The 27818-nt window shown below is 43.6% G+C and overlaps 1 protein-coding gene across 1 annotated transcript; it reads left to right on the top strand.

Moving 5' to 3' along the window:
* The first annotated feature begins 479 nt into the window (after positions 1-479).
* Positions 480-27818, top strand: LOC106896763 (myosin heavy chain, skeletal muscle, adult-like). Its single transcript, XM_014956983.1, has 40 exons — positions 480-493; positions 699-745; positions 4100-4340; positions 4429-4572; positions 4668-4824; positions 5892-5919; positions 6018-6129; positions 9841-9933; positions 11045-11108; positions 11201-11299; positions 11393-11496; positions 11577-11715; positions 11962-12080; positions 12174-12323; positions 13231-13401; positions 14389-14695; positions 14803-14885; positions 15312-15399; positions 15493-15610; positions 16157-16280; positions 16366-16502; positions 16599-16854; positions 18323-18565; positions 21582-21758; positions 21844-21989; positions 22077-22167; positions 22256-22645; positions 22876-23002; positions 23107-23225; positions 23666-23862; positions 24160-24343; positions 24430-24595; positions 24758-24882; positions 25068-25376; positions 25529-25732; positions 26101-26226; positions 26322-26492; positions 26579-26683; positions 26827-26922; positions 27523-27818. The coding sequence occupies exons 3-40, from the start codon at positions 4137-4139 to the stop codon at positions 27676-27678; spliced, it is 5829 nt and encodes a 1942-aa protein (XP_014812469.1). The 5' UTR covers positions 480-493; positions 699-745; positions 4100-4136; the 3' UTR covers positions 27679-27818.

Raw genomic sequence — 27818 nt, 5'->3', positions numbered from 1 at the left:
CAGTAAAATCCACATCTCATATCCAAGGTCTGTAAGTAGAGAGCTCTGTAAAAGGACAGCTGTCATCAGACTGATGCTGGCCTCAGAAAAGGTTAACGTATACACCCAAATGTCACCATGCTTGCCCAGTGAAGTATTGTCCCTCCTCCCTTAGCTCAGACTCATGGAGCATCTATGGCCTACAGTTATTAGTAGTTACCCTCATTCCTCTAGTCAGCGTTAGTTGAAATTCCCTCCTTAGGAATCTTCTCATATTATTTATAGGAGATTTATTCACATAGCTAGTGAGAGACCAAAAATTTCTAATTATATCTAGCAACATCACTTTCCAGTTTTCAGTTCGTTCAGTTTGCCAGACAATGCTTTGCCAAAAACAAGGTTTGCCAAAAATGCTTTGCCCAAAGACAGAGGAGGCATCTGTAGCATGCGCTGACCAGACTCTATAAAAGAGTCCTTGATACTGGGCTGTCCCGTCTCCAGAGAAAACTTCATGGTAAGTGCATGTCTGTGGCTGACAGAAAGGGACAGTGTCCCTGCAGTCCACATGTCCCACTTCAACCCTGCTATCCCAGTGTATGTGTCTGCGTCTGCAAGGATTTAATAACTGTAAGATAAAGCATGTCAGTGTTTTCACTTTGTGAATTGCCTGTGGAATGCTATGCAGCAGTAATGAGGGATCTGCCATTTCTACTTTACAGCACTGATCGTTCTCCAGCCTGCAAGGCATCTTCTCATATCATAAGAGGTAAGAGCCTAATTTACTCACACTTAAGGGACAGACAAAAGGGTGGCAGATTTCTATAGAACAGCTTTCTTCGTGGTGACAAATGTCTGTAAAATTGTGTGGGCAATTGCTGCATGTCCATATATTCCTGGCCACTGCTTGGTTACGGTAAATACAGCATGCTGATGGTTGGGTAGGCTGTTCATGGCAAGCTAGCTTTCCAAAGTGGCTGTGCTTGAAGCCACTAGCCACTGATGTCATGCCAGGAAATGCTTCTTGGGGACTCCTCATGTTTAATTCTGGATCAGTGAAGTTAGATAATCTGTTCTGGCACAAAGTCAAGATAGATAGACCCAGTTGACAGAACAGACTACTGCAAAATCTTAGAATCTTTAACAAATTCTATGTATTACTGTATATGATACTGGCCAAAAAATTATATGAATATACTTTCCAGATGATTCTGCAGGGTTATAACCTGCATTTGGGCCTTTTACCAGGAAACCTGGTAAAAATGCAGAAATCAACTCACCAACTAAACAAACATACAGAAAAATAAAGATGTACCGCTCCTGTTCCTCCGAAACAAAACAGAAAACAGAGTAAAGTGAAGAATCTGCATGTTAACACTTTGTTGGCTTTTTAGGTAGCTAAAAGTCATGACACAATATCTCAATAAGTTGCTTGTTTGTCTAACTTTGCAGGAACTCAGGTGCTTTCTATTACTGGACACAGGGTATTTCCTTGGAAACTCAATACCATATTTAGAAATCCTGCTTTGACTTGTGAATTCTTGAATAAGTTTCTAACTTTGCATATAATTATTTTCACAATTAGTTTTCAAATAAATAATTGGTGATGCAATATTTAAACTAATTATCTGTCCTTAGATACCATTTGCTCATGTACTGCTTCCCAGAGTTAAGTTACTTGCAACAGATTTCTGCCATTGTCAAGGAGATGTCAGTGCAGTTGATTTAATGTGACAGCCACACTAAAATTCAAGCATGAGACCAAATAGAAAGTTAGCTATAACTTACACATGTAAGTTCTTGGACAATGGACATGGGGGTGGAGGAAAGACTTATTTTGTTCACACAGAACAAATTGCTAAAATTTCAAGTATGACTTTCTTAGATCATTGAAATTGTTCTATTGTCCACACCCATGATTATTTCTAATTTAGACCTGAGTATATCTCTCCATTTAAGCCCAGAAACAAACTTGATGTATCTCTAAGACACCAAAAGGACACAATTTGATAAGCAAAGTGCTCCCAGCTAGTACTGACTAGCACAGCTGATAGTACAGCTAACATTCACAGATCATTTCAACAGTGGGAAAACGTTCATACACCTCTAACCCCCACTTTATAATCAGAATCTATGCTAAAAAGTGAGGAGGCTGGAATCTGAGCTTTCTTTAGCCTTAGGGGCTTTGATTAGCTCCACTCATACTTTATATGATTTCCCTTGCCATAAGGCTGGAGACCATTCTTCATCACAGGACCTTTCTTCCTTCTAGAAGAGGTGTGCCATTGTACAACCAAGAAGGCAACATTCATCAGTATAGCAGGAGAACAATCAGGATGACAGTTGCTGGAAGGGTGTAGCTGTTTAGAACCCACACTTGCTGTTTCTGGCCCAAAAACTCCCATTTGAGTGACACAGAGAGAGAAGGTGCACTCCTTATTTTAAAGACTGATGTTATGGTACTGGACTGCCTAAACAGTTTGTGATGAGAAGCAAACAACTCCAGCAGATTATTCCAAGCAGCAGCAAAAGATATCATATACTAACTAGTCCTCAGATGACCTTCTGGACTGGCCTACCTCTATTTGGTGTATAGGCAAGCCAGGCTTTTAATATGGGCTTTTTGGTTTGGTAACTCCAGGTAGGTTTTGTGAATATCGTCTTCCTCTGGCATGGTGCCTCACTGTGATGTTTCCATTCTGCTTTGGAACCCATTCCTTAATATTTACTTGCAGAAGGACACAAAGCATTTACAGCACACTTTTTCAGCTTTGAGCTTACAAAACTGTAAATGCTTTACTAAAGCAGTATTCAATCACAGTAGCATTGCAACATTCCTCCACAGATGCTCTAATTTAAAATTTTCCTGCTGAAATCTCCCATCTTCTGGGACCTATCCATCTAACTGGAAAGACCAACTATTTGAGGAGGGAACCCCTCTAGGGGGGTTCTAGACACAGAATATGAAAACAATGTAGAAGTTGCCCTGCTCAGCTTGACAAGGCAAAGTGACTTAGCCATTTTCCAAAGCTGTAGATGTCTAGAAATGTAAAAAGAAACACAAATCTTTCAGTTAGCACTTTGCAAATTTTGAATCACATTACAGAGGACATCAACGCTATAAATATGCCAGTTCTAGGAGTGTGATATTTATTATCACCATTAGCAACGCATGCTCAGGAACTGGGCAGATGAGATCAAGCTGAAGGACTCATGAATATGCTACAGAGCAATGTTACCCTTAAGAAGATTCCCCAAAGTCTTCAGCCTGGAGTGGATAAGAAACTCAAGAATTTTAGCAAAGACAGTATGAAGGAAGTATCTTTCCTCCTGCATGTAGAAAAGAATAGCCCCACACAACTGGATATGTTGGCTGTTATTTGGCTCAAAAATACTTTTGCAGAAAAGGATCGTGAGTCCTGGTGCAGGTATCAGTGTGTGCCTTTGGGGGAATAAAGGCCAACAGCACATTTTCAGGCATTCATAACAGTGTAGTCAGCAGGTAAAAGGAAGTGATTTTTGCCCTATATTCAGCTACCACATTTGGAGCACTGTGTTCAATTTGGTGCTGCCCAAAATAAGAAAGATAAGTGATAAGAAAGTCATTGACATTCTGGAGTGAGTCCAGCAGTGAGCTTCCAACATAGGAGCAAATGATGTATGTATTAAGAGATGCTGAAAGGGTAGGGTTTCTCCACTCCAGAACCAAAAATTAAAATCTGGTTTTCTTATTGCTATCTTCAATAAAACATGTGAGGGGATATACAGTTGAAAGAGCCAGACTATTCTCAGATGTGCACAGTGGAAGGATGACGGACAATGGATACGTGTTGCAGCAAAAGAAATTTTTGTCAGGCAGCAGAAAAAAAAACCAGGCTGGACAGACATTAAACAGGGATGCAGAGGAACTGAGGAATCTCCGTTCTTGGAGATAATCAAAACTTCACTAGAAAAGGCTCTGGGTAACTTGATCCAACATTTGCCTTTCACAGGAGGGTGAACCAAAGAACTGCTGAGATTCTTCCCAAATCACAAATTCTGTGTCACTTTTTAAGTTTTTCAATAAACTATGGAGCAACAAAAAATGTTGACTCACTTGGGCAAGGTATCTGCTCTTCCACAGTGTTCTCTGCTGACAAGCACTTCCATAAACTGCAGCCATGTCATCAGACTCCGAGATGGCCATCTTTGGGGAGGCTGCTCCTTACCTCCGAAAGTCAGAAAAGGAGAGAATCGAGGCCCAGAACAAGCCTTTTGATGCCAAGTCATCCGTCTTTGTGGTACATCCTAAGGAATCCTTTGTGAAAGGGACAATCCAGAGCAAGGAATCAGGGAAGGTCACCGTCAAGACTGAAGGTGGAGAGGTGAGTAAAATACAAGATTTACAAGCAGCACTGCATTCCCACTCTGAGATCTTAGCTGACGTGCATATATCTCTCTTTCCTCTGACAGACCCTGACCGTGAAGGAAGATCAAATCTTCTCCATGAACCCTCCCAAGTATGATAAAATCGAGGACATGGCCATGATGACCCACCTCCACGAACCCGCTGTGCTGTACAACCTCAAAGAGCGTTATGCAGCCTGGATGATCTACGTAAGTACCAGCAGCGCTCTTCCCTTGGCTAGCTGGGAGGAACTGCTCTGGAAGTGGCTAAGTGGAAGCCAACGTGCTGTCTGCCTTCCTCACAGACCTACTCGGGTCTCTTCTGCGTCACTGTCAACCCCTACAAGTGGCTGCCGGTGTACAACCCGGAGGTGGTGTTGGCCTACCGAGGCAAGAAGCGCCAGGAGGCCCCTCCACACATCTTCTCCATCTCTGACAACGCCTATCAGTTCATGCTGACTGGTGAGTGGCTCAATCTGTCTCAGAGAGTCTGTACCATGAAATTCTCTGAGGGAATACTCTGTCTCAGTAATATAAGGAGACTTTTTCAAAGCATTGAAAGCACTTTTTCAAAGCATGCATGCTATTGTACATCTTACTATCTTCACACCATTGTCTCTACTATTATAAATTAAAGACACCCTATACTCAGTAAGGTGTTTTGGCATTTTGCTTGATTGCTTGTTTTAAGCTCATGCTAACAGGTAAGTGACTCTCAGAGTGATTCCATTCAAAAGAAATTTTAAAAGGAATCACAGAGTTTCCCTGATAAATGTGCTGATACTGTCTTCACATGTCATTAGAGTTTTATTTCAGTCATAGCATTAATCACTGCTAATTTAAACAGGACTTTTTTGCATCAGTATTTCTAAAAAGAAGTATAATACTAGAGATAGTGCATCAGGAAAAGCAATAAGCCAAATGAACTACGTGGAGCAAGGAACATAATTTTGTCAGCAATGAAACAGTGAAAGTGAACACGGTATGAGATCCATATGTTATGTCAAAATTCTGTCTACCGATGAGAAGTTAGAGGAAAAATCAGTATCACATTTGGTCACATTTGTCTTGATAAAATCATGACATGAAAAAATGAAATAAAATTATATATTGTTGCTAGTTTTGCTTCTACCTTTACCTTCCTTTCTTTGTGCTATTGAGATCAGAACTATTATCTATGGTCAGGATTCCTTTGTCACAGGTTTTTACTATATCTTTGTTTCCTGGTCTAAATGCAGTTTGCATAACAGAAAATCAAAACAACAAAACCAGTAACAATTTATTGTATGCAGGATAAATAAGAGCATAAAGAGTACATTTGGAAACAAAGACATGTCCCTTCAAGAGTTTTCATTGTTCATCGAAAAGCATTACTTCGCAGATAGTTTAATTTTTTAAAACTGTTACTAATAAGCAAAGGAAAAAGCATGCAGACAGTTTTCTTGTCATTACTTACATTTTCTGGATTGATTTTCAAGTTTTTTGTGTTGTTCATTTATTAAGTCTGTTTGTTTCTGCCACTTTCACAGATCGCGAGAACCAGTCGATCCTGATCACGTATGTACACCCCCTGCTCGGGTCTCTGTGGGGCTGCCCGGTGCCAGGGGACCTCCTGCCTGACCACACGCTCTCTGCTTCTCTCTTTGGTTGGACAGCGGAGAATCCGGTGCCGGGAAGACTGTGAACACAAAGCGTGTCATCCAGTACTTTGCAACAATTGCAGCCAGTGGGGAGAAGAAGAAGGAGGAGACGTCTGGCAAAATGCAGGTGAGTTAATAGACACAGGCTTGAATCACAGAATCAAATAATCATATGGGGTTGGAAGGGACCTCTGGAGATCATCTAGTCCAGCCCCCTGTTAAAGCAGGTCTACCTAGAGCACATTGCACAGGAACACGTCCGGGCAGGTTTTGAATGTCTCCAGAGAAGGAGACTCCACCACCCCCCTGGGCAGCCTATTCCAGTGCTCTGCCAACCTCAAAGGAAATATGTTCCTCCTAATGTTTAGGTGGAACTTCCTATGTTCATGTTTGTGCCCATTTTCTCTTGTCCTGTCACTGGGTATCACTGAAAAAAGACCGGCCCCATTCTCTTGACACTCACCCTCGAAGTATTTATAAGCATTAACCACATCCCCCCTCGGTCTTCTCTTCTCCAGACTAAAAAGACCCAAGTCCCTCAGCCTTTCCTCACAAGAGGTGTTCCTGTAGCCTCTGCTGTCCCCTCTCCAGCAGTTCGGAACAAGTCAGGAATCTTGCGCGGGAGCGTGAGGCTGACGTGGCAGGGGGCGGGCCGGGTGAGCCGCAGCACATTTAAAAGCGGCCAGAAAAAAAAAGCGGGAGTGAGGGCATGGGTGCTCGTGCGCAGGACAAGGAGGGAGAGTCTGAGGGTGAACGGTCCATTCAGGCTCAAGAGAGGAAATGGCAACGAAACGCCCCAAAGCCCCTGCAAAGGAGAATGTGGGAACGCAGACCGAGCTCCCACACAAAGACGTGGCCGTGCAGGGCCCTGGCTGCAGCGAATGCCTGAGCCTGGCTGTGGTACCGCAGGGACCCAGAGACACCCATTGCGTGCGGTGTGAGCAGATAAACGACCTGCTCAGGCAGGTGGTGGAACTGAGAGAAGAGGTGGAAAGGTTAAGAAGCATTAGAGAATGCGAAAGTGAAATAGACTGGTGGAGCCGTACCCTGAGGCAAAGGCAGCAAGAAGAGGCTCCATTAAAAGTAGATGATCCCCTCCCACCCCGTCACCAGGCAGAGAGAGGGGACTTAACAGAAAGGGGGGAATGGAGGCTGGTCCTTCCTCGGAGAGGCAAGTGGAACCCCCAACAGCCTCCCTCACCTTCCCAGTTGCATTTGCATAATAGGTTCCGAGTTCTGGATTTTGGGGACGAAGTAAATGAGAATGGAGAGGATGATCTACCCAGTGAGTCACCCAGGGCTAGTCACCCACCCCCATGCCTCAGGACCTCATCAACTAAGAAAAAAAGAAAGGTGATTGTAATAGGTGACTCCCTTCTGAGTGGAACAGAGGGCCCAATCTGTAGACCAGACCTGTCCCACGGGGAAGTCACCTGCCTCCCTGGGGCCAGAATTAAGGACGTCCAGAGGAAAATTTACTCCCTGGTTCAGCCCTCAGATTATTACCCACTACTGATATTTCAAGTAGGAAATGATGAGGTAGCTGCCAGAAGCCTAAAGGCAATGAAAAGGGACTTCAGAGTGCTGGGACGACTGGTCAAGGGATCAGGAGCACAAGTGGTGTTCTCTTCTATCCCGCCAGTCACAGGGATGGATGAAGGGATAAATAGGAAGAATCAACAGATCAACTCATGGCTAAAAGACTGGTGTAAATGGCAGGACTTTGGATTCTTTAATCATGGGCTGATCTACAAGTCACCAGGGATGCTGGCAGCAGGTGGGGGAAGCCTAGCCCAAAGGGGAAAGAGGATACTGGGACAAGAAATAGCAGGGCTCATTGAGAGAGCTTTAAACTAGATTTGAAGGGGGACCAGGTTGGAACCAGGGCTACTAAAGTGGTGCCCAGGAGTAGCGTGCCAGTGCTAGTTGGTAAGGGTGCCAGCAAGGCCTTGCAGCCTGTTGCAGCAGTTGATGTGTGAGAGAAAGACACATGTGGCTGTGAAGACATGAGGAGCAGTGATAAGATGGTAACTGCAGAAATGTCTGCACATGGACAGGTGGGAATTAGCGCTTGCCCTCCCAGAAATATAGTGGGACGATTAGCCCAGCTGAAGTGCATCTACATGAATGCATGCAGCATGGGCAACAAACAGGAAGAGCTGGAGGCCATCATACAGCAAGAAAACTATGATCTAGTTGCCATCACAGAAATGTGATGGGAGGACTCGCATAACTGGAGTGCTGTGATTGATGGCTACCAACTTTTCGGAAGGGACAGGCAAGGAAAGAGAGGTGGTGGGGTGGCCCTTTATGTTAAGAACAGTATTGTATGCCTAGAACTTGGCAATATGCATGATGACAGTGTTGAGGGACTATGGATAAGAATCAAGGGGAAGACCAATAAGGCAGACATCGTGGTGGGAGTTTGTTACAGACCCCCAAACCAGGATATAAAGACTGATGAAATATTCTATAAGCAGCTGGCAGAGGCCTCACGATCACTCTCCCTTGTACTCATGGGGGACTTCAACTTCCCAGGTATCTGCTGGAAATATAACACAGCAGAGAGGCAACAGTCCTGGAGATTCTTGGAGTGCATGGAAGACAACTTCCTAACACAGCTGGTGAGGGAACCGACTAGAGAAGGTGCCCTACTGGACCTGCTGATAGTTAACTCAGAAGGTCTTGTGGGGGATGTAGACGTTGGAGGTTGCCTTGGACAGAGTGATCATGAAATGAGAAAATTCTCAATTCTTGCTGAAGCAAGGCGGGGGCCAGCAGAACTGCCACCTTGGACTTCCAAAGGGCAGACTTTGGCCTCTTCAGGAGCATGGTTGAAAGTGTCCCTTGGGAGACAGTCCCTAAGGGCAAAGGTGCCCAGGAAGGCTGGTCGTACTTCAAGGAGGCACTCCTCAGAGCGCAGGAAAGAGCCATACCCAAGTTACTGTGTCCAGTTCTGGGCTCCCCAGTTCAAGAGGGACAGGGAACTACTGGAAAGAGTCCAGAGAAGGGCAACGAAGATGATTCAAGGATTGGAGCATCTCCCTTATGAAGAAAGACTGAGAGAGCTGGGACTCTTTAGTCTGGAGAAGAGAAGGCTGAGGGGAGACCTTATCAATGCCTAATAGTACCTAAAGGGTGGTTTGAAGGAGGAGGGAGCCAGACTCTTTTCAGTGGTTCCCAGTGAGACGATGAGGGGGAACGGGCACAAGTTGGAACATAGGAGGTTCCACTCAAATATGAGAAAAAACTACTTCACAGTGAGGGTGACAGAGCCCTGGAACAGGCTGCCCAGGGAGGTTGTGGAGTCCCCTTCTTTGGAGATTTTCAAGACCCACCTGGATGCAGTCCTGAGTAACATGCTCTAACATGCTCTAGGCAATCCTGCTTCATCAGGGGAGTTGGACTAGATGATCTCTTTGGTCCCTTCCAGCTCTAAAAATTCAGTGAAATTCAGTGAAATTCTTGAACTGGGGAGCCCAGAGCTAGACCCAGAGCTCCAGATGGGGCCTCACCAGGGCAGAGTAGAGGGGGAGGATAACTTCTCTTGACCTTCTGATCAGACCCTTCTTGTCGCCCCCCAGGATGCCATTGCCCTTCTTAGTCACAAGGGCACATTGCTGGCTCATGGTCTATCCTGTTGTCCACCAGGACTCCTTTCTCCTCAGTGCTGGTCTCCAGGAGGTCAGCCCTAGCCAGTACTGGTGCAGGGGATTATTCCTCCCCAGGTGCAGCACTCTACACCTGCCTTTATTGAAGTGCATTAGGAATCAGTGCTTTCCTCTGTTCCTGACACGATTTTTGGAAGGGAAAATCAGGCATAATTATCATCCTGCAGGGTACGCTTGAGGATCAAATCATCAGCGCCAACCCACTGCTGGAGGCTTTTGGAAATGCCAAGACCGTGAGGAACGACAACTCCTCACGCTTTGTAAGTTGATCAGAGAAGTTAACATTTAAGGTGAACAAGATTGTCAGAATAGAAGCTGTCACTTTGGAATTATCATGATTAGATGTTTATATTCGTTGAACTAATATTTTTCTCATGTATTTGTCAAATTAAACTACCTAACTAGGCTATCTAATTAACAATTTAATTGTTAATTATATTTACAAATATTTACAAAAAGGGATCCTTTAAATATGGATAAAAATCTATATTGTTTAATATTTATAAATAAATATATATGCACACATACTGCTGGTATCTGTAGATTCAAATTTGTGTAAGTTGGTATAATGGAAAAAGAAGGAAGGGATGAAAAGACAGATAGACAGGATGGAAATTGCATGCATCAAAGCAGCAAAAATACGAATATCCAGTTTTAAAGCCACAGAAATGGGCAGGTCTATGAATCTGACTGTTCAAACTTTGATACAAGTTATCTGTGAAGAGATAGGGACAAAGATGTCTTCAAGACTTCCTATCAGTAGCCAAACTACTCTATGACATATCCTTTTAATAATTTTAATGAAAAAGCCATTTGTAAATTTTATTAGATAAGCTGTGAATGTCCTTGAGAAATCACAATACCAATCCACGGTCTTAGAAAACTTTTTTATGTTCTGAGTGCATTGCACCTATCCCCACAACTCAGAAAAAAAAGCTGCCTTCTGTTTATTCCCAAGATCCAAAAAACTCATTTAAAATTTACACTACAAAAATCTACCTTCACAGCAGTCTTTCTGATTAAAAAATGAATTGACTGCGTCTTGGCTTTGTCTATATTTACCTGTTAGAATTGAGCCATAAATGACCTAATAAAATGCTTGATTAGTGGTTTTCTTGACCCTGCAAATTCAGGGTTATCCATTAAACGATAATAGCTCAGGTTTTTACCTTAGTGTTGCCACTACAGGACAGTGTCTGCAGGTTTGTTTTTTTGTGGTTTTTTTTTGGTTCTGTTTTGTTTATTTTGGAAAAAATAAGAAAAAAATCAAAACAGCTTCTTTTTACATCCTGTTCTCTGTGGAGAATGTAGGATTACACAGTTACAGTCTTAGTGACATTTAATAATGCCTGTTTTCTTTCATTTCTAAAGGGCAAATTCATCCGGATTCACTTTGGAGCCACAGGCAAACTGGCTTCTGCTGACATTGAAACATGTAAGAGACTTCCTCACCTGATCACATTCCTTCCTCCCTTTCCACCACAGTGTACTTGCTCAGATCTAACTCTGTCCTACCATCCTTGCCAGACCTGCTGGAGAAGTCCAGAGTCACCTTCCAACTTAAGGCGGAAAGAAGCTACCACATATTCTATCAGATCATGTCCAACAAGAAGCCAGAGCTAATTGGTAGAAAATACTATAAATTGTTTGATGGAATCTAAATGCGTTTGGCATTTATCTTCATTCCTACTGGCAGATATGTCCTATTCTTCTTTACAGACATGCTCCTCATTACCACCAACCCATATGACTACCAATTTGTGAGTCAAGGTGAGATCACTGTTGCCAGCATTAATGACCAGGAGGAGCTGATGGCTACAGATGTAAGTGTCACAGACCATACCGGTATGGTGAAAGTCCCACCTAGTGGCCCAGAGGTTTATTTGACTGATTCTGTTGCCAGAGTGCCATTGACATCCTGGGCTTCACTGCTGATGAGAAAACAGCCATTTACAAGCTGACGGGGGCTGTCATGCACTATGGGAACTTGAAGTTCAAGCAGAAGCAACGTGAGGAGCAGGCAGAGCCAGACGGCACAGAAGGTATTAACAAACTCTAGAACTCCTATTAACAGAAACAGTTACATAGCTGTCAGTTTCCATTCAGATATTGTGCTCCAATTTACTTTTATAAAGACATAAATCTCAGCTTCCGTAATGTACGTGCTTCTATATTTCCCTTTAACCCATCACAAGATTGCAGTCCTGAAACCAATAGCTACATCTTAAAAACATCCACTTTCAATGATCCCTTTTCCTCTGTCACTGTTTCCTTCTCTTTGTGTATAGTTGCTGACAAGGCTGCCTACCTGATGGGTCTGAACTCAGCAGACCTGCTTAAGGCCCTCTGCTACCCCCGAGTCAAGGTCGGGAATGAATATGTGACCAAGGGTCAAACTGTGCAGCAGGTAACAATCAGCTGGTGACTGGGATCCTTTGTCTTGATTTCCTCTCTTGCTCCAGCTACTATTTCCCCTCTGCTGCATTCTTCTTTATTCTAGGTGAACAATTCAGTGGGTGCTCTGGCAAAGGCTGTGTATGAGAAGATGTTTCTGTGGATGGTTGTTCGTATCAACCAACAGCTGGATACCAAGCAGCCCAGACAGTACTTCATTGGTGTCCTGGACATTGCTGGTTTTGAGATCTTTGATGCAAGTACCTCAAAAATCATAGTAAAATCTTGAAAAGGCAATTAAGGCTCAAGAGAAACTGGAGAATTGTTGTGGGTTTTTTTGAAAACTTCCCATTCACTTGCAATTTCAAATCAAGTTTTGCATTTTTTTCTAAAAAGATTGTACTTTACTTTTCTGGAAATGGTTTATTTCATTGTATACTTCACTACTTTTCCTCCAGCACAATCCATCAGCTTTAATGGACCTGCATGTAATAGCTTTATGTTATACACAAGGAAGAAGCAGCTGCCTTTTACAGAATTAGCACACATGTTATAGCTTATCAATAGTTTGAGCTTAGTATTTAAGAAATCCTTTGACAAATAGCTCACAAATACTAAAGATACAATATCATGGAGTCTAGGAAAAGAAAAGTAAACTTAAGTCCCAGAAAAAATTGTGTCAAGGCTTTTTGATATAAGAGAGCAATATACATCCTTTGCTTCTGAAGAGCCAATATTTAATTCCAACAGGAAGAATGCATTGCCTGCCTTTAGTGCAGACAAAGTTGTTCTACAGACATTTGGGAAAGATACTTAAGTCTAAGCCAGGAGTGGCAAATGCTGACAATATCTAATTTTATTTTTTTAAAGGCAGTGGGAAAATATAGATGATATGAGAGAAAAGAGTGATATTAATTGCACACTGATAGGGATAAGACTACCAAATCATTTTGGAATTTGATTTAAAAATAAACACCATTAAGGTAGCAAAGAGCAAAAAAAACCCCAACCTCATTAAAATTAGTTAATGGGTTCTTTTTAACATTAAAACCACTCTGTTTTAACTGGGTAATCCCTGCATCGTAATCTGAGTGCACAGGAGAAAGCTATAGAGGCAGTTCTTTATCATGAAAATGAGTAAATCTTGTCTTTGCATTCTGCAGTTCAACAGCCTGGAGCAGCTGTGCATCAACTTCACCAATGAGAAACTGCAACAGTTCTTCAACCACCACATGTTCGTGCTGGAGCAGGAGGAGTACAAGAAGGAAGGAATTGAATGGGAGTTCATTGACTTTGGGATGGACCTGGCTGCCTGCATTGAGCTCATTGAAAAAGTATGTTGATTACATTTGAGATTTTGTTATCTCTTCTTTGTGACAGAATTGTAGGATTTTTCTTCAGTCTTATTTTTTCTTGCCCTAATGCATCACAAACCTACCTATTATTATTCATTTATGTTCCTGGCTATTGGTATTCAAAAAGTACTTTTTCATTTCAAATATTGTATGTATTCAGAAAGTAATTTCTAAGGACCTTTGTGATAAGGCTATAATTAAGTACCTTTAGGTTATCCATTAACTACACTATTATGCATTGAAAAAAATTAACGGTAATTTTGCTTATTCGGCAATAAAAGAATAAATGTGATCACCCATAATCTGATGGCAAGGATACTCTGTAGGTATCTTTTCTAATCTATGAAGGTGAAAGATCTTAGTAGATTAGAAGATTTTAGAAATCCAGAAAGAGTTTTCAGAAATTGGGTTATGATTTCAATACCAATGCTGCGATTTCTGAAACACAGTTTCTAAGTAAAATCACAGGTGTTTATCAGAAAAGGTACTGGATGAACAGGGATGAACAAAACCATCACTATGAGCCAACACTGCTTTGTGTAATATCCTGTTGCATAGAATTGAAAAGACAAAGATATGTCATAAAAATAAGATTTCAGGAAGTAGCTGAAAGATCTGTTGATCTGTTTAACAAAGGTCAACTTTAGTAAGACACCTTTATCTACACAAATTTTGGGGGGGAAAGCATTAATGCAAAAAATAAAAAAATACTTTTCATTCATCAGAGTTTCAAAACTATTTAGAAAGCTTTGTGTGATTATTGTGACACTATCAATTCTGAAATGTATTGGTTTCAGAAGCAAATTCATGTTTTATCTTGAACTACATGTGTAAAACTTAACAAAGACTTCATCAGTTTTTGATGCAAAAATTTAATCCATTTCTCATTTTCCTGCACTTTACTTCAGTGTCCTTCTGAAGACACATTTGCATTATATTGCTGTTAATTTTTGTTTCTTCTCCCAGCCCATGGGCATCTTCTCCATCCTGGAAGAGGAGTGCATGTTCCCCAAGGCAACTGACACCTCTTTCAAGAACAAGCTCTATGATCAGCATCTGGGCAAGTCCAACAATTTCCAGAAGCCCAAACCTGGCAAAGGCAAAGCTGAGGCCCACTTCTCCCTGGTGCACTACGCTGGCACAGTGGACTACAACATCACCGGCTGGCTGGAGAAGAACAAGGACCCCCTGAACGAAACTGTCATTGGGTTGTACCAGAAATCATCTGTGAAGACACTGGCCTTACTCTTTGCCTCTGCTGGAGGAGAGGCAGGTCCGTTCTCTGAAATTTCAACTCTTTAGTGCACAGTTGTTCTGCAAAATTGTGAATCATGAATGGGCCCCAATGTCATAAATGTATTATTATCTTCACTTTATTAGAGGCTAGTGGTGGCGGTGGTGGTGGCAAGAAGGGTGGGAAGAAGAAGGGTTCTTCTTTCCAGACTGTCTCAGCTCTTTTCCGGGTAAGTAAACACTTCATCTTTTCATCTACACAAATTAGAATTAAACTGCACTTTCAACTGCCTCAGCAGTTGAAATTCAAACACATACCTTTATTTCAGGTCCTCATTTAAAAAAAAAGACTTATGGAATGAAAAATGGCACTGTAAAATCCTAAACTTACACTTAAACATAAATTCTCTCATAAAACTATGAAATACCCACCCTCTATCTCTCATGGTTTATAGCAACTTTTTTTTTCTTATCCTAGAAGGTGATGTTCAATGTTCAGAATCAGAGGGTACTGAGATATTGATTAAGATATTATCAGTTGATCAGTTTCAGCCCAGTGCATCTCCATTGATAAGCCTTTTATGCAATGTTTAAAGAATGTAAGAGTTAGCTGTTCCATATTTCCTGCAAACACATGCTGAATCATGGTCCCACAGGAGAACTTAAACAAGCTGATGACCAATCTGCGCAGCACTCACCCCCATTTTGTACGTTGCATCATCCCAAATGAAACAAAAACACCTGGTAAGACACACAATCAGAGAGAGAAGTTCTTTTGATTCTGTTATTTCCCTCTGCGCTTGGAAACTATTATTCATTTATGCTCTGAATTTCTAGGTGCCATGGAGCATGAACTGGTACTTCACCAGCTGCGGTGTAATGGTGTGCTGGAAGGCATCAGAATTTGCAGGAAAGGTTTCCCCAGCAGAGTTCTCTATGCTGACTTCAAACAGAGGTAAGAGCTATGAAACTTAAGAGATTAGTCAGGTGTCCTCACTGACTGCTATTCATCAAAAAGCTGAATTCTGCCAGTGTCTCTGAATATGGAAACATAATAAAGCCCCACAAGCCGATGCTTACAAGATTAAGAAACGCAGATTAGGTTGTGGCTATAGCATGTTCTCAGGCAAAGATTACAAACTCAGAGTGCTTTGGTCATTGTGTCAGTGGCAAGATTCAGGGGAAGATGCTTTCTTCCCACACACATAGTGTCAATGTTCTTCTCTAGCAATTTTCTGCAGCATAGTTTAAGTGAAAAAGGTATTGGAGCGAAATGGCTGGAGATCAGTACCCTTTTTCATCTCTAACTGATCACCTAAAGACAATAACAGTATCCTTAAATTTGTTACCAGATTAGGACTTCATTAGAACTGTCTAAACAAGGGATGGAATTCCAGCTCCCTCAGCATGATTCTGCTCCAAAGACTGCTGTTAATTTCAATAAACAGTATAACCTTAAGACTTGAGATTGCCTTCATTCTTATTTCCTCTCCTTCCACAGATACAAGGTGCTTAATGCCAGTGCCATCCCAGAGGGACAGTTCATTGATAGCAAGAAGGCTTCTGAGAAGCTTCTTGGGTCAATTGATGTGGACCACACCCAGTACAAATTTGGTCACACCAAGGTAAAAACCTTCCATGACTCACTCACTCAGTGCCTGTGCTTTGCTCTACCTGACAGTGATGTGCTGCAACATTCCCTTTCTCAAGGTGTTCTTCAAAGCTGGGCTGCTGGGACTCCTGGAGGAGATGAGAGATGAGAAGCTGGCACAGCTCATCACCCGCACCCAGGCCAGGTGCAGGGGCTTCCTGATGAGAGTGGAGTACCAGAGAATGGTGGAGAGGAGGTAGACACCCCTCATCTTCAGTTCAAGTCACTTGGGGGAAAGTGTTGGCACTTGTCACACTGAAAATATTCAATGTACGTTTGAATTATGCTTCAGGGAGTCCATCTTCTGTATCCAGTACAATGTTCGGTCCTTCATGAATGTCAAGCACTGGCCTTGGATGAAGCTGTTCTTCAAGATCAAGCCCTTGCTGAAGAGCGCCGAATCTGAGAAGGAGATGGCCAACATGAAGGGGGAGTTTGAGAAAACCAAGGAAGAGCTTGCAAAGTCTGAGGCAAAGAGGAAGGAGCTGGAGGAGAAAATGGTTTCTTTACTGCAGGAGAAAAATGATTTGCAGCTCCAAGTGCAGGCTGTGAGTATCATCATTTATTTCCCACTCACAAAAGGAGTTTATACATTCAGACTGTTCTTTACAAGGCAGAAGGTGAGACTATAGATCAGAAGTCAGATATTTGGTGACTTATCCAATATATGTATGTATGAAGTTGAGGAAACAAGCATCTGGCAGTGGCACGATGAAAACACTGACAGTGCAAAAGAAGCAGGGAGCTTCAAGTGGGAGTCAGTTTTACTGTGCTCAAGAGTGCTCAGTATTCTCTGAGAAAATGAAAAGGAACAGGTAGATACACCCTGATACAGGTGATGTTGAACCACCCTAGTGAAATGGTTGTCTGAGTCCTTCCCATCCTTGTTTAATCCATAAACTTTAAATGCAAAATGTATATACCTAATTCAGAAGGCATATATATGTATAATAATGTTAAGACACCATCTCTGGGTAGGGATCTCATACTTCTGTATTATTTAGACAGAATTTAGTATACTGTAGAATAGCAAAGCAGATAAGAAATCAAGCAAAATTTTTCATTTCATTTTACTCTAGTGATTTACATCTGCAACTTTGATTTTCACCATATGGCATGTGATCAATTTGTTTTTAACAATATCCCATGAAACTTGTAGACACATCGAATTTAGAAAAACTAATTCTTATTTAAAATTATATTCCAACAGTGTTTGATACTCAAAGCCCATCTTACAAAGCAATTCTAAATTACTCATTAAATTATTGAAAGCACTGAAATTACCGAATATATTTTCCCCATTTCCCCTAGTAACAAACTGATCTGTGTCTTCAGTTAGACAATGGGAAACCTAGAGGTTTTCCCTCAGTAATAGAGAAAAACAGCCATAGATTTTGGTATTCTTCTGAAGGTGTATCTGCCAAGTAAACTCATTTAGGACAAAGTTCTTCAAATGAAATACCAAAGACCAAAGAAATAGAAAGACAGCTGAAATCAGCATTGGAAACAACAGACAAACAGGGTGGAAATATGACAAGCGTGCACTTCTTTTAAAAGAGAAGACTTCTACAGGATGTGCAGTAATTTAATGAATGTAGAAGAGTGATATTCTTTTTTGTCTAACAGTTTATATCTTGAGAAAAATAAATCCTTTACATCCCCATGTAACACTGGACTCACCATCAATAACAACAGGAAGCCACTGATTACTGTGTATGAAAATCCATTCCTTCGGAAATGAGTAACAAAGATGGTCGCATCTCTAAGTGCAAGAGGAATACTCACAACTATAAATTATGAGAGATATTTTTGAAAGAGCCAAAAAACCCACATGGATGCAGTTGCAAACTGAGAACTTGTATAAGTGTTTCCCAGACAGAAAAATTGACAAAATTGTTCAGCTGTTTGAGTGGGGGCGTTATTTCAGACAAGGCATTTACATATATGACATTAGTTAGATGAAGAAGATAAACTTCCAAATCCTATAAAAAGTCAAAATCTGTGTCTCATCATTAGGAAGCAGACAGCTTGGCTGATGCTGAGGAAAGATGCGACCAGCTCATCAAAACCAAAATCCAGCTGGAAGCTAAAATTAAGGAGGTGACTGAAAGGGCTGAGGATGAAGAAGAAATTAATGCTGAGCTGACAGCCAAGAAGAGGAAACTGGAGGATGAATGTTCAGAGCTGAAGAAAGACATTGACGATCTTGAGCTAACACTGGCCAAGGTTGAGAAGGAAAAGCATGCCACAGAAAACAAGGTACACACACAGCGAGTCACATAAAGGGCCAAAATATCGCTTCTCTCAGAGTAAGAGCTTGCTACCATAAAACATGTTGGCTTTAAAAAATTTTGAGCTGGCCATTGTCTGGAAACCAGAGGATAAACTAAATACCTAGCAAAACCCTGCAAAGTGAAAATGTCACTGCACCAGTGCAAATATTTCCTACCAAACTTTAACAATTTTCGTATGTGTAGGTGAAAAACCTCACAGAGGAGATGGCAGCGCTGGATGAGACCATCGCTAAGCTGACAAAAGAGAAGAAAGCCCTCCAAGAGGCCCATCAGCAGACACTGGATGACCTGCAGGCAGAAGAGGACAAAGTCAATACGCTGACCAAAGCTAAGACCAAGCTGGAGCTTCCACAGATACAAGGTGCTTAATGCCAGTGCCATCCCAGAGGGACAGTTCATTGATAGCAAGAAGGCTTCTGAGAAGCTTCTTGGGTCAATTGATGTGGACCACACCCAGTACAAATTTGGTCACACCAAGGTAAAAACCTTCCATGACTCACTCACTCAGTGCCTGTGCTTTGCTCTACCTGACAGTGATGTGCTGCAACATTCCCTTTCTCAAGGTGTTCTTCAAAGCTGGGCTGCTGGGACTCCTGGAGGAGATGAGAGATGAGAAGCTGGCACAGCTCATCACCCGCACCCAGGCCAGGTGCAGGGGCTTCCTGATGAGAGTGGAGTACCAGAGAATGGTGGAGAGGAGGTAGACACCCCTCATCTTCAGTTCAAGTCACTTGGGGGAAAGTGTTGGCACTTGTCACACTGAAAATATTCAATGTACGTTTGAATTATGCTTCAGGGAGTCCATCTTCTGTATCCAGTACAATGTTCGGTCCTTCATGAATGTCAAGCACTGGCCTTGGATGAAGCTGTTCTTCAAGATCAAGCCCTTGCTGAAGAGCGCCGAATCTGAGAAGGAGATGGCCAACATGAAGGGGGAGTTTGAGAAAACCAAGGAAGAGCTTGCAAAGTCTGAGGCAAAGAGGAAGGAGCTGGAGGAGAAAATGGTTTCTTTACTGCAGGAGAAAAATGATTTGCAGCTCCAAGTGCAGGCTGTGAGTATCATCATTTATTTCCCACTCACAAAAGGAGTTTATACATTCAGACTGTTCTTTACAAGGCAGAAGGTGAGACTATAGATCAGAAGTCAGATATTTGGTGACTTATCCAATATATGTATGTATGAAGTTGAGGAAACAAGCATCTGGCAGTGGCACGATGAAAACACTGACAGTGCAAAAGAAGCAGGGAGCTTCAAGTGGGAGTCAGTTTTACTGTGCTCAAGAGTGCTCAGTATTCTCTGAGAAAATGAAAAGGAACAGGTAGATACACCCTGATACAGGTGATGTTGAACCACCCTAGTGAAATGGTTGTCTGAGTCCTTCCCATCCTTGTTTAATCCATAAACTTTAAATGCAAAATGTATATACCTAATTCAGAAGGCATATATATGTATAATAATGTTAAGACACCATCTCTGGGTAGGGATCTCATACTTCTGTATTATTTAGACAGAATTTAGTATACTGTAGAATAGCAAAGCAGATAAGAAATCAAGCAAAATTTTTCATTTCATTTTACTCTAGTGATTTACATCTGCAACTTTGATTTTCACCATATGGCATGTGATCAATTTGTTTTTAACAATATCCCATGAAACTTGTAGACACGTCGAATTTAGAAAAACTAATTCTTATTTAAAATTATATTCCAACAGTGTTTGATACTCAAAGCCCATCTTACAAAGCAATTCTAAATTACTCATTAAATTATTGAAAGCACTGAAATTACCGAATATATTTTCCCCATTTCCCCTAGTAACAAACTGATCTGTGTCTTCAGTTAGACAATGGGAAACCTAGAGGTTTTCCCTCAGTAATAGAGAAAAACAGCCATAGATTTTGGTATTCTTCTGAAGGTGTATCTGCCAAGTAAACTCATTTAGGACAAAGTTCTTCAAATGAAATACCAAAGACCAAAGAAATAGAAAGACAGCTGAAATCAGCATTGGAAACAACAGACAAACAGGGTGGAAATATGACAAGCGTGCACTTCTTTTAAAAGAGAAGACTTCTACAGGATGTGCAGTAATTTAATGAATGTAGAAGAGTGATATTCTTTTTTGTCTAACAGTTTATATCTTGAGAAAAATAAATCCTTTACATCCCCATGTAACACTGGACTCACCATCAATAACAACAGGAAGCCACTGATTACTGTGTATGAAAATCCATTCCTTCGGAAATGAGTAACAAAGATGGTCGCATCTCTAAGTGCAAGAGGAATACTCACAACTATAAATTATGAGAGATATTTTTGAAAGAGCCAAAAAACCCACATGGATGCAGTTGCAAACTGAGAACTTGTATAAGTGTTTCCCAGACAGAAAAATTGACAAAATTGTTCAGCTGTTTGAGTGGGGGCGTTATTTCAGACAAGGCATTTACATATATGACATTAGTTAGATGAAGAAGATAAACTTCCAAATCCTATAAAAAGTCAAAATCTGTGTCTCATCATTAGGAAGCAGACAGCTTGGCTGATGCTGAGGAAAGATGCGACCAGCTCATCAAAACCAAAATCCAGCTGGAAGCTAAAATTAAGGAGGTGACTGAAAGGGCTGAGGATGAAGAAGAAATTAATGCTGAGCTGACAGCCAAGAAGAGGAAACTGGAGGATGAATGTTCAGAGCTGAAGAAAGACATTGACGATCTTGAGCTAACACTGGCCAAGGTTGAGAAGGAAAAGCATGCCACAGAAAACAAGGTCCACACACAGCGAGTCACATAAAGGGCCAAAATATCGCTTCTCTCAGAGTAAGAGCTTGCTACCATAAAACATGTTGGCTTTAAAAAATTTTGAGCTGGCCATTGTCTGGAAACCAGAGGATAAACTAAATACCTAGCAAAACCCTGCAAAGTGAAAATGTCACTGCACCAGTGCAAATATTTCCTACCAAACTTTAACAATTTTCGTATGTGTAGGTGAAAAACCTCACAGAGGAGATGGCAGCGCTGGATGAGACCATCGCTAAGCTGACAAAAGAGAAGAAAGCCCTCCAAGAGGCCCATCAGCAGACACTGGATGACCTGCAGGCAGAAGAGGACAAAGTCAATACGCTGACCAAAGCTAAGACCAAGCTGGAGCAGCAAGTGGATGATGTAAGCACACAGCCATACAGCAAGAACAGGACCGGTACGGACTTAGACCTGGCTGGTAGAGCACTGATGGCCTTGTTCTCTTTAGCTGGAAGGGTCCCTGGAGCAGGAGAAGAAGCTGCGCATGGACCTTGAGAGAGCTAAGAGGAAACTCGAAGGAGACCTGAAGCTGGCCCATGACAGCATAATGGATTTGGAAAATGATAAGCAGCAGCTGGATGAGAAACTGAAGAAGTGAGTGTGGCTGTGGGGCACCTGAGTGCTGGGCTGGTGGACTTGTCTGTGTTCTTTGAGCTCTAACGTGGTTTGCTTTGCCCAAAGGAAAGACTTTGAAATCAGCCAGATCCAGAGCAAGATCGAGGATGAGCAAGCCCTGGGCATGCAGCTACAGAAGAAGATCAAGGAGCTGCAGGCAAGTCTCTGTTCCTTCCCCTCTTTCATCCAGTCTTGGGTCAGGAAGGAGAAGGGCATGGGTGTGAGGGGTGCCTAATGTTCCCCAGGCGCGTATTGAGGAACTGGAGGAGGAAATTGAGGCAGAGCGAACCTCTCGGGCAAAAGCAGAGAAGCATCGTGCCGACCTCTCGAGGGAGCTGGAGGAGATCAGCGAGCGCCTGGAAGAAGCAGGAGGAGCTACTGCAGCTCAGATGGAGATGAACAAGAAGCGTGAGGCAGAATTTCAGAAGATGCGTCGCGACCTCGAAGAGGCCACGCTGCAGCACGAAGCCACGGCTGCCGCCCTGCGGAAGAAGCACGCGGACAGCACGGCCGAGCTCGGGGAGCAGATCGACAACCTGCAGCGAGTGAAGCAGAAGCTGGAGAAGGAGAAGAGTGAGCTGAAGATGGAGATCGATGACTTGGCCAGTAACATGGAGTCTGTCTCCAAAGCCAAGGTACTTAAAAAATATACTGAAAACAGCTTGAAAATAAAAAATGATGAAACATATCTTGTAATAATATTCCAGTATAACTCTCTGTCTCTGCATGGGACTGTAGCCCCCTCACACCAATTAGTAGAATATAGCTTGCAAAGCTGGTCACATTATTCTGGTGAGAATTGTGCTGTTTGGAAGAAAGAGGAGTCCAGATCCTCCTCCTCTTTTGTTCTCTGTCATCTCCACAGGCAAATCTGGAGAAGATGTGCCGCACGCTGGAAGACCAGCTGAGTGAGATTAAGACAAAGGAAGAAGAGCATCAGCGCATGATCAACGACCTCAGTGCTCAAAGAGCTCGTTTGCAGACAGAATCGGGTGAGAGACTCTCCTCTGTGCTGCAGAATGGGCGAGCATCCTAAAACCGTTTGTTTGGGTCAAAAAGGACAATGAAAATACTTCCTTCCTGTGTGCTTTCCCAGGTGAATATTCACGGCAGGTGGAGGAGAAAGATGCTCTGATTTCTCAGCTGTCAAGAGGCAAGCAGGCTTTCACCCAACAGATTGAGGAACTCAAGAGGCACTTAGAGGAAGAGATAAAGGTGAGCAGACTTTCAAATTTTGCCTTATCCATTAGATTTAGATTCCTCCTCTCTAAGAGCTGCTTAAGACAGGTAACTCAAATCATGATGCCACAGGAAACCAAACTGCTTAGGTCATCCAGTCCAAGTCTTCTCATCTTAGCTATTCCAGAGCTAAAGAGCTAAAGGTGATGAATTTTCCTAGAGCTGGCCACTGAAAGCACTCTTAACTCCCCACCGCCTTGTGGGGGCAGGGTCTGTTTAGCACAGGCCATACTGGGAGAAGAGTTTCATTTCTGTGGGGAGTGCAATTAGTGGATTGTTTCCTCCAGGCTTGCCCCTGTCCTTCATTGCAAACACCCACACCCTCCCAGAAGCTATGCTTCCCGTGTTAAATTAATTAGTTGGAAGAGGTTTCCCAGGATATTACCATTGGTGTCCCAATCCCACTTTCTACCCAGGCCAAGAACGCCCTGGCCCACGCCTTGCAGTCTGCTCGCCACGACTGTGACTTGCTCCGGGAACAATATGAGGAGGAGCAGGAGGCCAAGGGGGAGCTGCAGCGTGCCCTGTCCAAGGCCAACAGCGAAGTGGCCCAGTGGAGAACCAAATACGAGACGGACGCTATTCAGCGCACGGAGGAGCTGGAGGAGGCCAAGTACGTGGGAAGTGGGAAGTCAAATGGCTGTAGAAGACTGAGACTGTCAAGGGAAACTGGAGCCTCTGAGAGTGGGCTAGGACAGGGGTGGGATGAAGGCAGGGACATACAGTCTTTGTGGTAAAGGGGAGAGAGAGGGAGAAGAAAAAAATGTTCTGGGAAAAGTGAAGATTGGAAGGACAAACGTAGCCTTTAGGGCTAGAAAGCGTAAGACAGGCCAAATGCTCAGTAGGCGCTGAGACACAAATGCCATTGACCGTTTAGCTCTAACCTGGAGCTGTGCTTATCTCCTCCCAGGAAGAAGCTGGCACAGCGCCTGCAGGATGCAGAGGAACACGTTGAAGCTGTCAATGCCAAATGTGCCTCCCTGGAAAAGACAAAGCAGAGGCTGCAGAATGAAGTGGAGGACCTGATGATTGACGTGGAGCGATCAAATGCTGCCTGCGCAGCTCTGGATAAGAAGCAGAAGAACTTTGACAAGGTGCTTTGGGCTCCAGGCCTGGGGCTCCTGGGCAGAGCTTCCCCTCCTCATTGCCACATGCATACTCACACCCCGTTTCTCTTCAGATCCTGGCAGAGTGGAAGCAGAAGTATGAGGAAACGCAGGCTGAGCTGGAAGCCTCCCAGAAGGAGTCTCGCTCTCTCAGCACGGAGCTCTTTAAGATGAAGAATGCCTATGAGGAGTCCTTGGACCACCTGGAAACGCTGAAGCGTGAGAACAAGAACTTGCAGCGTAAGTCCCTGGCCCTCTGCTCCTGGCAGGGCTTTCTCCAGGTCCACCATTCCCTATGGGTCTGTGCCCGCAGGTCACCCAAGAGGCTTGTCACCTTGGTGTGACGGGGCCCTTCCCATTCTGCTCTGTGCCTGACCATGCCATTGGTCTTTGTTCCCACAGAGGAGATTTCCGACCTCACGGAGCAGATTGCCGAGGGAGGAAAGGCGATTCATGAGCTGGAGAAAGTCAAGAAGCAGATTGAGCAGGAGAAATCTGAAATCCAGGCTGCTCTGGAGGAAGCTGAGGTACGTGCTCATAACCACTGGTGCCTGCACTAAAAATGCAAGCAATGGGGAAATATGTGTAAGAACTGCTTGGTCCTGCCCTCCTCTGGCTGGGCAGCCCAGCCAGCTCAGCATTCCTGAAGCATTCTCTAGAAAGCAAGCGGTAGTTTTATTGATGTTACAAATGTCTGTGTGCAATTGTGCAGGCCTCCCTAGAACACGAAGAGGGGAAGATCCTGCGCCTCCAGCTTGAGCTCAACCAGGTGAAGTCGGAGATCGACAGAAAGATAGCAGAGAAAGATGAGGAGATTGACCAGATGAAGAGAAACCACCTCAGAATCGTGGAGTCCATGCAGAGCACCCTGGACGCTGAGATCAGGAGCAGGAATGAAGCCCTGCGGCTGAAGAAGAAGATGGAGGGAGACCTGAATGAAATGGAGATCCAGCTGAGCCACGCCAACCGCGTGGCTGCAGAGGCACAAAAGAACCTGAGGAACACTCAGGCTGTACTAAAGGTATAGCACAACGAAACAGCTGCTGGCTGCTTTCTGACACAGCTAAAAAATTTCCTCTTCTACAGGTCTATCAGTTCTATATTGATGTGAAAACAGGAAATTAGAAAATAGGAAAAATACGCCTCCACAATCTGTCTTGTCTCTCTTACCAGGATACCCAGATACACTTGGATGATGCTCTCAGGACACAGGAGGACCTGAAGGAGCAGGTGGCCATGGTGGAGCGCAGAGCAAACCTGCTGCAGGCTGAAATTGAGGAGCTGCGGGCAGCCCTGGAGCAGACGGAGCGCTCGAGGAAGGTGGCTGAGCAGGAACTGATGGATGCAAGTGAGAGAGTTCAGCTCCTCCACACCCAGGTTAGATTCATGAGATCGAAAACCTCAACAGCCTTTTTTTTCTTTTTCCCTTTCCAGATTTTACATCTGTGTAAATTCTTAAATCATCTCCTGTAATGAAAAGCTTAACCATGAACCAGAATTATTAACCTTGTACAAAGAATTGGATTATAGCTAAATGATTAGGATTGCATTTACAGGGCTCAGAAGTACTTCTTAAATTTTTAAGAACTCCACTATTAAGCTGGGTATGACCTGACAAGATGCATCATTTCAAGGAGGATGTTATTATTAGATACATAGATCATAACTTTAAACTTAAACGTAAATTTCTAAAATAAATGTTCTGTTTGGGAAACAACTGGACACTATTTTTTGTTGTTCAACAGAACACCAGCTTGATTAACACCAAGAAGAAGCTGGAAACAGACATTTCCCAAATTCAGAGTGAAATGGAGGATACGATCCAGGAAGCGCGCAATGCTGAAGAGAAGGCCAAGAAGGCCATCACAGATGTGAGCTGGGGTCTTCCTTCTGTACCGATGGTAGATGTATTCTCTCAAAAAATGCTTCCAGAGCAAAAATGTCTTTCATCCTTTGCTTTCATCAGGCAGCCATGATGGCAGAAGAGCTGAAGAAGGAGCAGGACACCAGTGCTCACCTGGAGAGGATGAAGAAGAACCTGGACCAGACGGTGAAGGACCTGCAGCACCGTCTGGATGAGGCGGAGCAGCTGGCTCTGAAAGGAGGCAAGAAGCAAATCCAGAAGCTGGAGGCCAGAGTGCGTAGGGCTGGTATTTGTGCATGAGGGAACATGTGCCCTGGGGAGATACCAGGGGAGCTCCAAAGCTGGGCTTCTCGTTGCAGGTGCGGGAGCTGGAAGGGGAGGTGGATGCTGAGCAGAAGCGCAGCGCTGAAGCCGTGAAGGGTGTGCGCAAGTACGAGAGGAGGGTGAAGGAGCTGACCTACCAGGTACGGCCAGAGGCCTCCTTGGGCTGAACAAGTTTTCTCACAGCAAGTCACATTTTGTGAACACCACTCCCAAGGGGAATTGATAACCCCACCTGGTGGGAAACCAACAATTCATTCCCTTTCCTCCCTCCTGGCCACTCTAGTCTGAGGAAGACCGGAAGAATATTCTGAGGCTCCAGGATCTGGTGGACAAGCTGCAAACGAAGGTGAAATCCTACAAGAGACAAGCTGAGGAGGCTGTAAGTATTGCCTGGAGAACGGGCAAGAGACACCTTGCATCGGGGCAGCACCCTCATTGAGATGAGTATGAATACCAGGAAGGGAGCATGGAAGAATCTCCCATGACACAAATGACTTGACCACGCCGTTTCCCTACGGTGTCATGAGGCCTTGATGAGTTCTGGGCACCCTGCGTCAAGGATGACGTGAGGGAGGTTCTGCAGCCTGTTCTATACAGGAGGTCAGACTGAAAAAAAACAGGGGCCACATCCCCTGATGGAGAAGTTTGTGAATCTCTGCTGCTGATCGACAGCAGAATGCGTCAGGCTCTTTCTCAACTTAGTAAGTCACACTGGTGGCTGGGCAGCAAGTAGTGGGAGAATAAGTACACAAATGTCAAAACCAAGTGATGAAGCAGCTCCTCAGGAGTGACACGGTAGTGGAGGAGCTTGTCACGGTGGGATCCTGACTAAGGATGGATGAGGAGGTCTGTGCGAGGCTTATGTGTAAGCAGTGGGGGGTGGGGGGTGGAGGTCTGGGCGTTCCCACAGAGAAGAGGCGCAGGAGGAGCCCAACCCCTGCCCTGGGCTCCTCACCACCGACTCCCTCTCCCTGCACAGGAGGAGCTCTCCAACGTCAACCTCTCCAAGTTCCGCAAGATCCAGCACGAGCTGGAGGAAGCCGAGGAGCGGGCTGACATTGCAGAGTCGCAGGTCAACAAGCTGCGAGTGAAGAGTCGGGAGTTTCATGGCAAGAAGATAGAAGAGGAAGAGTGAGGATGTCATGAGGCAGCAAAGTGACCTGAGGGTGGCACAAAATGTGAACCTCTCAGTCACTTTCTTGTGCAATGAATCATTGTAACCATGTCAACATTTAGAAAATAAATACCATAGATTCCTTTGCATAGACAGCAGAA

Source organism: Calidris pugnax, unplaced genomic scaffold (assembly GCF_001431845.1).
Source record: "Calidris pugnax isolate Ruff unplaced genomic scaffold, ASM143184v1 scaffold304, whole genome shotgun sequence".
In the NCBI taxonomy this organism is placed as follows: Eukaryota; Metazoa; Chordata; class Aves; order Charadriiformes; family Scolopacidae; genus Calidris; species Calidris pugnax.
This window is presented reverse-complemented; position numbering and strand designations above follow the sequence as displayed.

Coding starts and splice junctions, on each gene's coding strand:
- LOC106896763 (XM_014956983.1), top strand. CDS start 4,137: ATGTCATCAGACTCCGAGATGGCCATCTTTGGGGAGGCTGCTCCTTAC. Junction 16,503..16,598: donor CAGAGAATGGTGGAGAGGAG/GTAGACACCCCT, acceptor ATTATGCTTCAG/GGAGTCCATCTTCTGTATCC. Junction 21,759..21,843: donor TGGAGCAGCAAGTGGATGAT/GTAAGCACACAG, acceptor TGTTCTCTTTAG/CTGGAAGGGTCCCTGGAGCA.